The 15,669-nt window shown below is 44.0% G+C and overlaps 1 protein-coding gene across 2 annotated transcripts in view; it reads left to right on the top strand.

Moving 5' to 3' along the window:
- tnrc6c2 (trinucleotide repeat containing adaptor 6C2) overlaps nt 1–15,669 on the top strand; it is a 52,249-nt gene that overhangs the window by 828 nt on the left and 35,752 nt on the right. For both annotated transcript variants that reach the window (XM_069665784.1, XM_069665783.1), the window contains exons 2-3: nt 10,735–10,829; nt 11,155–11,176. In XM_069665784.1, coding sequence (XP_069521885.1) covers nt 10,773–10,829; nt 11,155–11,176 — 79 coding nt within the window. In that variant the 5' untranslated portion in view covers nt 10,735–10,772. The remainder of the gene's footprint in view (nt 1–10,734; nt 10,830–11,154; nt 11,177–15,669) is intronic.

Raw genomic sequence — 15,669 nt, 5'->3', positions numbered from 1 at the left:
TGCTGTATTCACAGTATCCATGTTGTATATCCTTAGATATGAAACACTTTTTTTTTATTTTACCATTAAAGTGAGTCATATTAGTCTGCTTAGTGAGCACCAAAACACCCACAGGATTTTTAAGGGGGTCCCCTACAAAATTAGAAGTACTAATGTGACTTGACACACAATCAGAGGTATGCTCCAACTGTATATTCATTGAGAGCTTCATTTGCTAGATGTGTGTTTGAGTGGGCTTGACATGAAAATGTTGGGAACTTTTGTGTTATATCATCGCTCTTTCATGATTGGCTGAGTGGACTGGAACACACTCTGTACATGTGAGCGGTTAATGTGATGGTTTCATGAACTGAGTGAGAGATATGCCTTTCCGTTTTCAATGTTTTAGTAGTTATTCGAAGGAAATGTTGCGCTAACAGGCTCTTTTTTAAATCACAAAGCTCTATGTATAGGTTGATCATTCTGTTGGGCCGTATTACAATAGCAGGACTTTAGTGGATGTTTTGTTTTGTGCCTGAACATTGTAGCTGCAGTCTTTTCTCAACGTGCACATTCTTGCGTTTTATCCAGATTGTTCCATTATTGCTTCTCTTTAGTCTTTGGTTCATCCTGAATCTTTATCACATGATGTATCTCGCACACTTTTGTTCATTCCACTACACTAATTCCAAGTACATTATTAAACATAGCCGTCCTGTCTCTCTTCCCTCCTTTCCTCCGCCCTCGGTGAGAAAAACCCAGGGATTCTGATTGAACTGTCGCCTTCCATTGCTTCCCCCCTTCCTGCATCCTGTCCCCAGGCACTGGAGTATAGCTTTTAATATCTCCTCCGCGTGTCTTAATTGAAGTACATAATTTCCCGTTCAATTTCAAACCCCCTTTTTCCTTCCCCCCTCTGACATCTCTGTCACCGCTGTCTTATCTCTATCGTCACACACCAGTGAGGTGATGAAATGAAAAATGCGCGTGTGTAGCAGTGGCTCCCGTACATGTGTACTTTTGCAGTCAGATGGGGAGACTGCTTGTGTGTGCGGTAGGCTATTTGTATACATATTTGTGTGTGTGTGTGTCTGTGCCACGTTCTGGAATGTAAGCGTGTTGTTGTTGTTGTTGCAGATGTTTTGTGTTTGGACTCAGCCAATGAATGCACACGTGGAATTCCTGTCGTTTTTGCGATGGGAGTGTGTAACCATTTATGTCAAGCTCAAAGCCCTGGCAGTCGGCTAATGCCCCGTAATGTTAATCAGGTCGTGAGCTTCCTCCTGCATGCCTTAGACGCCCAGCTGACTCACAGACACACACACACAGAGCCCTGTTCTTACCCAGGGTCAAGGGTCCTCCTGTATGCACGCCCATCTTTCCAAATGGCTGAAGAGCACGCAGTCAGGGGGTGGCTGTGAAAAGATGTTGCTGGGGCCCTCTGGTGCGTATGTAAAACTAGTGAATAGGGAGAAAAGAAAGACCTAAAGCTGGGTAAGGGGAGTCTGCTATTTGTAATAAATGCCAGTTATCTTTCATCCTTCGGAGACACAATTGCTTTAGCACTGTAGCTTCTACTACGGCCAAAGCAGGTGTCTCTTCTGGAGGGCACTAGGGCAATTTAGGGTTGTGTAAGGTCAATAAGTAACCAGACAAGGCATTTGATGTTGCCAATTTTTTATTTTTGGGGTGCTCACTGCCAAGGAAAGGACTTTTGGGTGAACTGATTCTCCATAAATCTGAGCTAACACCATCAAATCGAGACACAAAAACTACAGGCCTCTTACTGATATCAATTTTAAGTTAAATAATTGGTTCTTTCTCAGTGCGGAAAAAAAACAAAACAAAGTGTGAAATTCAGTCTCTCACTTGGGCCCAGACTCAATAAATTATATTACTACTTTTGCCATTTTGGCAGCGCACTAGCAGGAAGCCCATAACCCATTTTGGCTCTGGATCGTACCAGGCTGTAGGCTGTTGGCATCTAGACATTGTTTTCATTAGTGTGTATTGTAACAAAGCCACAAGGACGAACCCTGGCAGTAAGTCCATCTGCAGCCCCTTATCACTCAAGGGGCAGGGTAATTTGTTTAAAAGGAAACCCAATGCTTGCTTCCCCTTGTCTGATCCTTAATAGACAAAACATGAACATGAGTCTAGTCCTCAGGTTGCTATCATTTGCATGGTTTCCGCTGCAAGGCCACATGTAAGTAGAATTAGCCTGCAGTTTGTCTTTACTGTAGTTAATCTAGAGATTTTAAATGTATAAAACATTTTTGTATATTTTGTTACGTTTTGAGGTTGCCCTGGGTAAAATCCCAGTAAGTCATTCTTTGTACAAGTGTATTGTGTTTTTTTATCTCTTTCACCCCATCACTGACCTTAGCCAAGGCCCTACGGTGGTTGTAACTGAGCCTATGATTATGGGGCTTTTCAAACAACTGGCACAGTCCTGATAGATATCACCCTTAACACTGCGTTAGGGTGCTGCTCCAGAGGGGAGGCGTTGACAGTACTATCAGCTGGATTCAATGGGAGGCTGCCAAAAGTCATTACCCTCTTCCTCTTCTCCATTGGGTGGCTATTTTGAAGTTGAGGGGGCAGTATTGGACTTGCCAGGTTGTTGTGTTTAGTGTGGTCATTTCACTGAACGAAGAGTTTTTGTGTATGCGTATTAGAGCCAGCAAGGGGGAGTGTTGCTGGCCGTGTTGTTGGCAGAAGTAATGATTTGTAACCAGGAGGCCAGAAATAGTTGAAGTATCATTGGATAGATGGACGTCACGCTGACAACAAACTGTCATCAACACCTCCTACTACTCAGAATGACTTTGGCAAATAGGGGTTTCTTGTGGGGGGTGTTAATGCAACCTGGCTCTGCATGGTCTCCATTAGGGTTCACCACAGGTCTGACACTGATCTGCTTTGGTATGAGACACTGATCTCATGTTATGATTGGTCATAATCTTTTTCAGGGGAAGGTTAAGTTTCAGTTTTGACCGTAGGGGAGCCGTTAGGTGTTGGCTTGTAATCATCAGTCTTGGGTATAAAGACGAAAACATCTTGTCATTAATGTCATACATACGGCTTTTTCATGAAAGAGGTAAACCAAAGCATCCTGTGGGTGTTGGGGTTATGTGTAACCCCCTCCCCTTTGTCCAACTTATGTGCCAGTGGATGTGGCAGGGCCTTAGGGGGCCCACCAGGGGTAAGCCAGGACGGAATGGAAGCAGGGGGGATGGGGGAGGCGAAGCTGAAACCGGCGAGCTGCTGCCTGTGAGTCTTGGCAGGGGTCCAGGGGAATGTTCAATGTGCCGAGGTTTGGTGGGGGCCTCCTTCCCTCCCCCTGCTCCATGTCGGCTAATTGGAGAGACGTGGAGAGGAGAGGGGCATCACATGGTAGCTGACAGAGAATATGCAGGACGTCCAACCTACAGTGTTCCCTTTCTTTCCTGCTCCAAACCAACATAAGACAGCATTACTTATTATGTAAAAGACTTAGGCCCCGCAGCACTCCCAAAGCCCTCAGTTAAGGCTATGTAAATAGCACTAGCATGTGCTGCCTGCCCTTGTGCCATGGGCCATGGCTTAGGCTAGTAAGCTCAGATCATTTGTTTGCAGTCTGGAGTGTTTTGTCGCCTTAACATCGACCTGAGTAGAGTCAATGAAGTTCAGGTGTTTACTCTGTGTACTTTGATTGTTCGAGCACATTTTTAGGAACTCGATTTGATTAAACAGAAGCGGTGGATATTATTAACAAAACATTTCTTGGGATGTTTGAATTGTGACCCAGTTGAATTACAAAATAGAATTTCTAGTGAGCAGATTAAGTTTTAACACCGAGTGTGGCACAGCCTAATGCATATTAATTAAGGCACTGGGTATCTGAGGATACTGAAGAATTGGAGCAAGTAAGCTGTTCGCCGAACAGATCATATTTTACTCGCTTTGCTTTTGTTATCATACTTAAGGACTGTATTGATTTGTACTATTCTCAGTATTATTAGAACTCAGGAAGATACGAAACAGAACTAGCCAACTTCTACTCTAGAAGTATTTCCGCTCTACCTTTTCGGCTTTTCCTTCATTCCTGTGGATGTACACTCATTATTTCCACATATCCACTGCTTTACAGAGGAGGCTGTCACTTCCATCTCTCTCTCTCTCTGCTTTTTGTCTTCCCCTCTCTCCTGACATCAGAGCAGGCTTTGTCCCAATAACTAAGCACAGCAATTATTTTCTCTCTCTCTTTCAGGCTCTGTGTTATTGCTTTCACTGTTGACAGCAAGGGAATTGTTGACTGGCAGTGTGTGTGTGTGTGTGTGTGTGTGTGTGAATGTACAGGGAGGACATTGTGTCAACGTAACCTTGAGGAGACTATAACCCAGCCGATTAGCCAATTTGTCTTAGCATGCATCTTAGCATGTGTGTAAGTATGTGTCCTTTGATTTAGTCTGGCTGCTGTGATTTTGACAGTGTGACGGTGGTTGTAACAACAGGCTGTGCAGCAGCATTTCTCTCTTAATATTATGAGTCAATGTAAAAAAGAATACATAGGAAAAGTACCATACCAGCCCAGCTTGGTGGCACACATAAAGGAGTGTTGTTGTGGCTCTCACAAGACTGCTTACAAAGGATACGCAATCTGTTTTCTAAGCTTTTCTGGCTAATGTTGTGATTATCTTTTATCCATCAATTCATTAACCGCTTGTAAATCTAACCATGACATAGTTTAATGCACACGTGTTGTAGCTATGGTTAGTTGCATCCTGCTATACAGTGCAGGTTAAATCGGAAACAGCCAGCCTTTTAGAAACAATGGCCCTCTGTTGCTGTGTTATGAAGCTTAATTAACACGTGCCAGTCTCATTTAGAGGTGCTCTATTGGTAAAACTTTTCAGTTTCTCCTGCTAAAGGTTAATTATGACAGGTCAGCAATTGTATTAAAGCTAATGGCAGTTCATAACTATCCAGACCTTTAGACAGAGATTCACCTCACAGCCCCGAAGCCGCCAGTAAGGCACACAGATTAATGCTAATATGTAAAGTGTGCAGAAAATTAACAACCACATATTCGTATAGATACAAAGAAGCAAAGACAAACGCATCCACCAACACACTCAGCGTGACAGCTTCTTCCTGAATTCAATAAGCTTTAGCTGGTGTGCTGGCAGGGAGCAGGCCTGCTTGGTCTTGTGCATTGTGCTGTTTTCCTTTTTAATGAGCTGCCATCGTGTTAAAGTTTCATATCGACTTGGCAGAGGAAGCCGCCAAGACACTGCGAGCTAATTTTCTGGAGGCAAACCTCAAAGCTGTTATTTATAGCGCAGGTTTGAGTCTCTCACTATCTGATTCTTTGACTTTCTTTCTCCAGCTTGCATCCCCCTTCATCGCCTCTCTACACCCACCCGTTCGCCCTCAGTCAGTCCCTCGTCTGCGCATTCAAACAACCGAGAATATTTCTGCCACAGTTCATTGAGCTAGTCCCGTCTAGTTGCAATAAAGTGTGCTGTGTATTTTCGCAAGGCACTCTCTCCACCTGCTGAAAGCGAAGCCGGTATGCGCAGAATGCTTACAAGCCAAGCGACCAGTGAGTCTGTGTGTGACTGAGGGATGGAAACACCGACCAACAACAACATTGTTATTGCGGCTTATCAACTGTGGCATTTACAGGCTTGTTTTCCTCCAGCCATTCAGGTCGAGTGAACACAAACGCACACCCACACACATTTGTGGAGGGTAGTTGAGGGTCTGTAGCAACAGCAGCAGGTTTTGAGGAATTGTGTCCCCAGGTAAGGGCTGTCCGTGATAATGTTCCATGTAATAAGGCTCAGGAGAGCCCTGTGGCTTCTCTGCTGCCACAGGAATGGGTGGTTGGCTAAATGGTGATCTTGGTGGAGAGTTGATTTACCACATTCTGCAGCCACAACATGAGCATATTACTTTTTTTGCTGATAGAGGAAAGTCTCTGGTCCCATTCTTCCTTCTCCTCCCTCCCTCCCCACCTCCTTTGTGATTGGTGTCTGCGGTTGATCTGAAAGCGGCTCAGAACACGTGAAGCTGCGTGTTTTCTTTGCAGCTCTTTTTCCCTGTTCAGGATTTTCTCGGTGTCTCTCCTCCTTTGTCTTCAAATGAGCGCACCTTTCTTTACTCCCCTTCTCTTTCACCTTTGCATGTTTTTCCCCCACACCTCTCTTTTCCTCCCTCCATTTCTAGATTCTAGCGATCAAGTTGCATGGATATTTCAGTTCCTCTTTCTCTCCCCCCCCTTCCTCACTCCCCGTCTCTCCTCGTCTGCCAGCCTCAATAGTGCTCCGTTCATTTTTCTTTTCCCTACTCCTCCATTTCTCCGATGAGGATTCTTTCTGTCTTTTCCCTCTTCCAGCGTAGTCTCTCTTCTTTCACTCTGTGCCCTGTCTGGTTCTCCGGCGGCTGTCGTTCTTAATTGGTGTTGCTCCGCGTCTGCTTTCATCCTCCGCCTGTTTTTTTTTTTCTTCCCTCTCCTCTCATCGCCCCCCATCCTCATCGCTCCTTCTCCTCCTCCCACCTCCCTCTCCTCTGCATCCCTGGCAGAAAAAGACAGGCATCAGACAGACTCCCCCCCCCGCCTGTGTACATCAAGCCTTCCTGTGTATGTCTGTGACTGGGTTTGTGTGTGTTGGGAGTTTCTAGCCCCTTCATTCCTGTACAGTTTGTTCCTGTCGTCATGCCTCCTTCTCTATAGCTTCGCCCTATAGTCCCAGGATGTTGAATTGTTTGCTGCAGCACAGGGAGAAGAGCTACTACCTCGCTATGCACGTTCTTTACAATTCTCCAGTGGCCCAGTTTGCTTAGACTCAGGATGTTTTCCTACTTAACTCTGTATTCTTAAGCCTATAAGTCATTGTAGGATCCCAGGCTAGGTCAGTGTCTAATATATAGCATGAGGAAGAAAGCCGGCCCCATTATGTTGTATTGCCTTTCGAATTGCTTTATAAATTTGAGTGGATTGTCTTTGCCTGTAAACTGACATTTGATCCTCTAGAGAGTTGTATGAATGTATACATGATTTACCGTCTATGCAGACATTATAAACGTTGCTTTGTGCGTAGCCCAGGCGAGCTAACACTTGGGTAAACAGCTAGCCTAACCCTGGCAGAGGTCCATTCCACATCATGTTATATTTATGCTGGCAATATAAGGAGAAATAGAACAGACTGTTGTGCGTTCTAACGAGCTGTTAGCTCAGCAGATAAGCTAATTTTTGACCAACAGACTGAAAGCATCCGGCAGCTTTAACACATTTGCAACTTTGGACAATACACAGCTGACTGCTGAGCATAGCGATGAACAGCTTGCTAGCTAGCACAGAAAATATGTAGATAGACAATAACTGAGAAGACTTGCATTGAGACTAGCTGGTGGCCTGGATTTAGTGTTAGCATCGCATTAATATTTATCTCATGTAACTTTTGGTTAAGTAGCAAATGAGCAAACTCTTTAACAATGCATCTGATAATGTTTTTTTTAATCATGAGGTCACTGGTTTAGTCACAGTAAAGGTGACCTAAGCCCCTTTAATTTAAGAGACACCTGCATGACACACTGGTGGCCGTGTAGGTCATCGCACCTCAAAACAAGACATGTTTGGCCTAATTGCAGTGTCATACCAGCAGCAAAGGGTAAACCTGATGCTGAAAGGCAGCACAGTGACACCTCAGGGTCAGAGCCGAGGAGGTGCTGGTGTCAGCAGTACTGGGTGAGAGGGGAAAGAGATGGGGAGAGGCAGGTATATATGTCGGGGCAACGGAGGTCAGGAGGGAAGCTAACTTTAGCGGTGACGACGTCAGCTCAAAAGACTACTGTTATATCAGGCTCTCTTCAACATTACAGATATTACTATTTAACTGAAGGTTTTCTTTAGCGCACTGACATAAAAAAAAATTGCACAGATAATTAAAGGATATTGTTGTGCAGGTCTGTAATAGTATCTGCATCCCCTCCACGGACTACTAAAACCCTTGTTTCTTGCTAATGTCATTGATGTTACCAGAGTGACTAAAATACTCTCCTGCACATGCTACACATACTATATGTAATTATCTGAATGCACACACACACACCTACACAATTTGAGCTCCTATTTATTACCTGAGGGCTGCCTTCTCTTAGCTGCTGAGCTAGCACAATGACACACGCACAGGCTCCGCCACATGAAAAATAGGACTGTGTGTGTGCGAGTGAGAGGGAAAGAAAGAGAGATAAGTCACATTCAGGAGAATAAAAGTATCTTTCATTTACTCTGCTACCATGGTCACTAGCCAAGCCGTCTTCCTCCATGGATATCTCTGCCCATGTGTGGGTCTGTCTAACCCTTCACTGCTTTCTCTCCTTTATTGCCATAGAGATATTAACAAACCATCAGACGGTCTCCGTGCGGCCTCTTCTGTCTCTCTGATTGACAGCTCCCTCCTCCTGCCAGTGGGAAGCATAGTGGGAGGCAGTCCTTTCATTAATCTTCTGTTATGAGCGTTATGATTCATTCATACATTCAGATTTTGATTCATATCAGGCCCTGTGTAGGCACATTTGCTATTTTATCTTTAGTGTACTTGTCAGGGACAGTGCACATTAATCAACGTTAGGGCTTCTATTGATGATCTTTATTGTCAGTTCATCAGTCAGTGAATTGAACAAAAATGTGTGATATAACATGTCAGAAATAAAGAGGAAAATGTCTATTTCATTTCTCAAGGCCAGAGGTGTTGTGTATTGAATTGAATTAGCTTGAATCTGTTTAATCCAAAGATTCTCACTTGTAAAGCTTTAACAAGCAAATGTGACATTTTAGTTTTGAATTTGGCAGCACCTTGGGCGATAAAAAGGAACTGCGGGCGAATACATCCCGATTTAACTAGACTCCCTTAGTCACGGTTGTAACTCTTGATTTTCCTCGCTGACGGTCGCTTTCCTTTTTAGACTGTTTGCCTTCAACTGAGCGTCAAATTTGTTTGTTTTTCTTTGGATGTTCACTTCTTTTTGAAGTTGTATCTGTCGTCATCGATCTTTTCTTTGTTTGTTCAGCCATAGTAGATTACTGTTTACTCGCAACGCTTGCAAAGAGCGGAAAAGCAACCGCTTAGCTCCGCCTACCCTCTCTGGCAGACCAACCACTGCTGGCTGATGGAAAACGCATCACTAACTGGGCACTGCTTGTGATTTTTTCCGCGAATGTCGCCACAGACACCCAGTCTGTAATAATGCTATATAGTGCAAATGCAAAGGCTTTCGTCAGTGGGCCATAGGCTCAATCACCATTGTGTTACCTTATTCAGCGATATAAAGTGACTTAGCAGACATTTATTTAAATGAAAATCTTTAATACTTTAATAACTTTCAATGCCTTATCATCAGACCACGTTAAAATACATTAATTAGAACATCTTTAGGCAAGATAGACAATGATTACCTGATGAAAAAAGGACCCACACACACATATCAGAAACTACACAGCAGTACATGCAATCCAAAGATTTGATAGTGTTTGTTTTAGACAACTCTGATGTAGAGTTCGCAGTGATCCTCAAGTGAAAAGTTGAATTTGCTGCTGTCTTTGAAAGCAAGTCATGCCTTTCCATTTCAGGAGGATGAAGCACAATGGCTCATTGTACGAGGCAGGCATGTGCGCGCTCCTGTGTACATTCGCTCTTTGGATGATGGCCAGCAGAGAGGATGAGACCTTTATTACAGACTGACATGAAGATGATTGATTGTATTTGCACGTTTTAGAGAGTTGTATCATTGATTTAATATGACATAGAGCTACATTATAGATTGGTATCCATTGCACTTAGTGAAGACTAAACACACATTTCGCCCCTATGGCCCAGCCCATGCCTCTAATAGTTTCCAGGAGCTGTCACTGAAGCTGAGCCAAAGGAAATACAGGCTGAAATGAAGCACTTACTTTCTCTGGCCCTCAGGCTAGCTATCTCGCTAGTTTGACTCCCACCCACTGGATACGGATCTTTCTAAAAAGGCCTTGTGCCTTGTACTGTAAGTCTGTTGGCCTTTACGTTGTTTCCTTTATAGTCCTTTTAATCCCTCGCCGTTTTATTTTCCTGCCATTTCCTGCTGGCTGCTTTAAACCAGGCCTTTTACTCTGGCCTTCACTCTCTCTCTCTCTCTCCTTTTTTCTTTATTCTTTCACAACTCACATATGTGCTTTATTTTCTTTACCTTTTTCCTTTTTTTTAATCTGAAACACGATGAGAATATACCGGTGGATCGTTTAAAAAATCTAAGGATCTCCAGTCTACATTTCAAACCTTACGATTGTGAACGAGACACGACATCGGAGGCGGGCGTAGATTGAGGAAGTGTAGTTTAGCAAGCTCCCTCCGCCAGACGAAGTGTTTTACATTGTCTGGCGGAGGTCGAGGGCCCATTGGAGAAGGATAGCATCCTCCAAAGGCACAGAGCAACATTGCATTTTCTTCCTACCATAATGGCGTTAGCTCCCCATAACAGGATGATAGGACTGAGGTTTTAAATCTGCGAACTGGCCCTTTTAAAGTTTGTATTTACAGTGTGTGGTTGTGTGTGTTTGCTGAAGTGAATTATTATGTAGCATTTGAATTCTGTTTTGCTCAGACAGTATAAATGTGCCTGAATGCCATACACGTGTTTAAAATGTGATGCTCATATTACAAGCGTATGTAAAGCATACAAACATGTTTGCTAGCCACTCATTACTCTTTCCCTTTCCCTGTCTTACAGCTGAGAGACGCTAGCAACAGAAGAAAGAGAACCATTTGATGGAAGAAAAGAAAAAGAAAAAACAAGAAGAAAAGACGGACGTCGCTCAGAAAAAGGTAAAGATGGAAATAAAGCCCACTGCAGGAGTTTGGATTGGACGGTCTTTTTTAAAGCCTCCAATCTTTTATTTTTCCTACTTCTAAGAAATCAATCCCTTTGGCTGACGTGTAGGCAGCAATCTCTCAGTAATCCAACAATAGAGGACTTATTTAGTGCAGCGGAAAACGTGATGAGTGGTGTGTAGAGATGAATCACCTTACTTAGTAACACTATCCCTTTTCCTGTTAAATACAGATCTAGTTTTTGTCATGACACAGTTTTAAATGACTGTTAAATGTCACCCTCATTGTTTGAAGTCCATCTCTGTCTTTTGCCCTGCAGGCTGCTGATCAGAAACCCAAAGGTGAGTGTCAGGATCAAGTAAACTACACCCTGTCATCCATCTAATTTTCTAAAACTACATTCCAACAGCAGACATACATTCATCTGCTCTGATTAACATACGCTGACCCATAAAGACGCACACACACTTATTATACATGCTTTATACACACATAGCACTAAGCGCTCTCGTACACAGATGGACACACAGTTTGCACATGCATGCACAATTGTGCCGTTTGACTCTGTTTCTCGGATCACACACACACAGAGCAGGGCAAATACAGTCGAGTCTAATACAGAGTGATGCAGAGTGACGCCTAGTACGCCCGCAGCACCAGGCAGTGAAGCGTGAGGGCACCCAGACAGCACTCTTGAGTGTGGTGTGGGTAGGGGGATGGGGTGAAGGAGGCAGGGAGAGGAGAGGAGTTGTGGAATAAAAGAAGGGCATGGAGATGAGCCGTAATGCAGAGACTGAAAGAACAGTGTCCTCATGTGCCCTTGCTGTTCTTTTAAGATGGTAAAATAGATTTTTTTATGTCTATTGCTGTAAAATTCGCTTTAGTTTCATTTCAAGTGTTTAGAAATTAGCAAGTGTAGCTTCTGTGACGTGCTTGTCTGATTTGTGTCTTAATGATGCAAGACGTGCAAGCAGGCCGGTGCTAATTATCTTGCATAGTGTCCTCCTTTGTTGTCCTTTCACCTGGCATCGCTCTGGTATGGCTACAGTTGGAGATGATGAAATTACTGCAAAATGGTTGAAACAGGTTTTGTAACTGTATATACTGTATATTGTATGCTGTATTTATGCTAGGTGGCTTCCCCTTAAATCCGTAGCGCCTAACCCCTCCCCCCAGTTAGAGCAGCAGCTTGGCCATCTGGGTGTAACTGTTAGGCCTTAAGAAAGGTCACCGCAGCTTGCCTTGAACTATGACCCGTCTATTTAATTACCCTCCCCGTGTTCCACAGCCCTGACTGTGAGCTTGGCCTATTAACTAGGTTTCAAAGCCTCTGCACAAGCTAGCTGCTTGGGATTTGAATAAGCATCCATTGTTTGCAGGCTGTAGATTTCTCAGAGAAAAAAATCTTCTTCAGGCAATCAGTTCAAAGTTTGTATGGTTCCTGTATGGATATACAAAAGGCCCTTCTCACAAAATATGCAGATTTTTAAAGTGTGCAGCATCTGTTTTTTAAACTATTAGCAGCTTTACTTCACCAGTTGGGGTTTAAATGCCTTGGATTGGAGTTGCGGCTGCTCTAAAGATTGTTGCCTGAGAAATGTCTAGTGGGTCTTTTGTTACATGTAGAATTTAGTCTGATGGACATGACCAGAAGCTGGAGAGGTTTGTGGTTGTCAGACGGGTGGCAGTCCAAATGACCCAAAGGATTATGTGGGCACACTGTGAAACAGGGCCTCTGCGTGCAGAACTATTGCTGTTTTTGCTTTGGGTATTTGACCGCTGATGCTTTCCTTAAATGTTTAGTTATAACTACAGTGCAGCCAAAGTATTAAAACAGTGATTTTTCATGTTTTGGCTCTGTACTGCAAAACATTGGATGTGTAATGACACAATGATGAAGTTAAAAAGCTTGAAATGAGCCCTGTTGTTTTTTTCAGAGTACTGGCACTGACTTAACTAGACTGACTGACTGGTTATTGTTTGGCTAAGAAAACCTCATTAGAAATCGTGTATATTTATTTATGATCTATGTGCCTTTGCATTGCTGTAAAATCTCAGTATATATGAAACTATTATAAAAGTGTTATTATTTAAATTAAAACCAATGGGTCGGTTTACAGCCAAAATGTATAACAAAGCGCATGATGTCTGTAGGCCGTACCAAGTGTTGCTGGCAGGAAATGCTGAGAGTCAGAGGGGAAAAATGGAAGAGTCTAGCAGTGAGAGAGGCCCATGGACGGGGGCTGACCTAAGAGAAGACGCTGAGGTAGAAGGGGGAAGTGTAACAGGGCGTTGTAGGCCAGATAAAATCAAAAATGAAGGAAGGAAAGGGAGGAAAGAAAGTAATGAAGCAGAGGGCACTTTAGACAAGTGCCAAAAATGATCTTTGGGAGTCAATGACGGTGCTAATATAGAAGAGGACTAATGACATGGACATTTATTTTATGGTATGTTTAATGAGAGAGAGAGATAGAAAGGCACATAGAATGAGATTCTGATTGTGTGTAAGTAGTGGGTAGTCATGCAGGTAAAAAGTAGAAGGGAAAGCGGTCTGTTTGAAGACTAATCGTTCGGCGGGCCATCCGGACCTCTGTGAGTTTGCTCATAACCTCCCATCTGCAATATCTCTTAAAGGGAAGGTGGCACCGCCTGGAATGAGTTGGGTTTTTATGCGTGACACTAAATAATGGAGGTCTGTGTGTATGCGTGAGGGGAGAAAATCAGTATGCAGCAGTGATTTGTGTCTTTCCATCCATATCAGTGAATCCTGCCTTCCTTATACACTATCAGAAATTCATAGACACATACACATGCACACCACCTCCCCCATCCTCATCGTCTTTTCCCTCTCTGCAGGCCTCCTTGGTCCCAGGCATTTCAATTTGTTTGCGGTAATCGATCTCGGCCTGGCGCGTTCATATGTATGAAAATGAGATAAAGCTTCGGTGCAGTAGAATTAACTTCTCTGCCCCCCATTAGGCATGGAGCCTCAGCGAACGCAGGGCTCCAGGAGGCAGTGTCCCACTGCCCCTACCCCCCCTCCACACACACACACACAGGCTGGACCTCTGATGCAGGGCCCTCCCTCCCTCCCTCTATCCCTGCCTCCCTCCATCCCTGCCTCCTGGTCTCCATTACCTCAGAGGGATGCTGATTATTCACCACCAGTGCACACGCAGCTTCATCCCAATCTCTGCCACGACTGCAATCACAATCAGTCAGTAGGCCTGGTACACACACCTACAAGCCTTGACAAAAACATGCACATGCAAAGGCGCACACACCCACGCACACACGTACACACAGTAGTATATCTGAAGATCTGTAAAGCTGCAGATTTGTGTTCTGAGATGACTGGAGTCCTCCTTAAAGACATGCACAGTCCTCCCAAAGCAACTTGGAGCTTTTCAATCTATTTTTCAGTGAATGAAGCAAATGCTTACATGGGGAAATTGCAAAACAGCAATATACCAGCCACACTGGCTTTAAGCATGCACAAACCAACACACTCACACATTATAAGAAAACATGGCCTAAGCAGGAAGTTACACAAATGCAATTTATGAAACAGGTGGCTGCACGCTGGCACAGAAAGCCACAGTAATACCACATTCAAACATCCTGATAATCAAAACATCTGCAATCTCCATTTTTGCTGCTCACGCACTTTTCACTCGTGAAAGGTGAGAGAACAAATGTACGCCTGTCACTGCCCCGTCCCTCGCTTTCCTCCATACCCACGCTGTTTATTCCGCCTGTTTCGTTTCACCCTCGATGTGCTCGGCCCTGCGCTGCATCTGAGGAGAAAGCGTATTTACAAGGAGTCACCACGGTGATAACAGCATTATATTTTTCAAAGTGGCAAGAGACGCGCATAAACACAAGTGTCGTATAATTCTGTATTGGATTCATTTGCAATTTCACATGCTATTAATTGCATCAACACTTTTGAAAGGGAATTTCATGAATCGCTATCTAATTAGGGGCTAATTTACTTCAGCATTCAGGCTGCTTTCTCTTCTGTTAACCACATTTATAAACACTCAATGAATTAATAGTGAATAGCTTGTGAATTACGTCCTGTGGATTTATGACTGCCAAGCATAATTGTTTTTCCTCTACCCCCCGTGTGCTCGCCCCGCACGCATATCAAGTGCTGAAGCAGAGTGAGGGATGGAGGGAGAGACAGAGGGGGGGGCAGAGAGAAAGGAAACAAGGGGCGCACAAACTCAAACAATGCTTTCCTCTCTGTGTATTCATGTTGTATGATCACTCGCAAGCTGCTGACAAGAGAGCCTGTTCGGTGGCTCGTGCCCCTCCCCCATCATCTCCTCCCCCACTAACAGTGAGCTGCTTCATGTCAAATATCGGGCAGATTAATAGGATGTAGCCGAACTGATATGACTGACAGCTTAGCCTGCGCTTTGAGGACAAGGTGTTCACGTGTATATATACGCATCTGTTAGGTTCAAAGGCGGCCTGTATGCCTGCGTAAGGGCTCCCCTCGCTCTTCCCTCAGGCCGTTGTCAAACAGCAGTTAGACCGCAGATGATTTCAAACAGATTAACACACTATAGCACCAGCTGAGTTTGCCTTGATTGGATTGTTTTCTAATTGTATGTAGTGTAAGGTTAAACAGAACCTTGAAATACTTGGACCTTCCCTTTAAGGGCGATGACCCCGGGGCTCATGTGACATTTCTCATGTGGACTATTAAGAAGTTTAAGATACCTTGAATCGCGCTACATACTCATCAAACTTAAAAGACGCATATCTTCAGGCACCTGCGACCCTCAGGCTCTGACCTCGGGTTAAAGGTGCAGTGATGCTGTTA

The sequence above is a fragment of the Semicossyphus pulcher genome, unplaced genomic scaffold, assembly GCF_022749685.1.
Source record: "Semicossyphus pulcher isolate SPU_LCO1_2020_fin unplaced genomic scaffold, fSemPul1.0.p SCAF_17, whole genome shotgun sequence".
Classification (NCBI taxonomy): domain Eukaryota; kingdom Metazoa; phylum Chordata; class Actinopteri; order Labriformes; family Labridae; genus Semicossyphus; species Semicossyphus pulcher.
The sequence above is the reverse complement of the archived record's forward strand: the minus strand, read 5'-3'. Positions and strand labels throughout refer to the sequence as shown.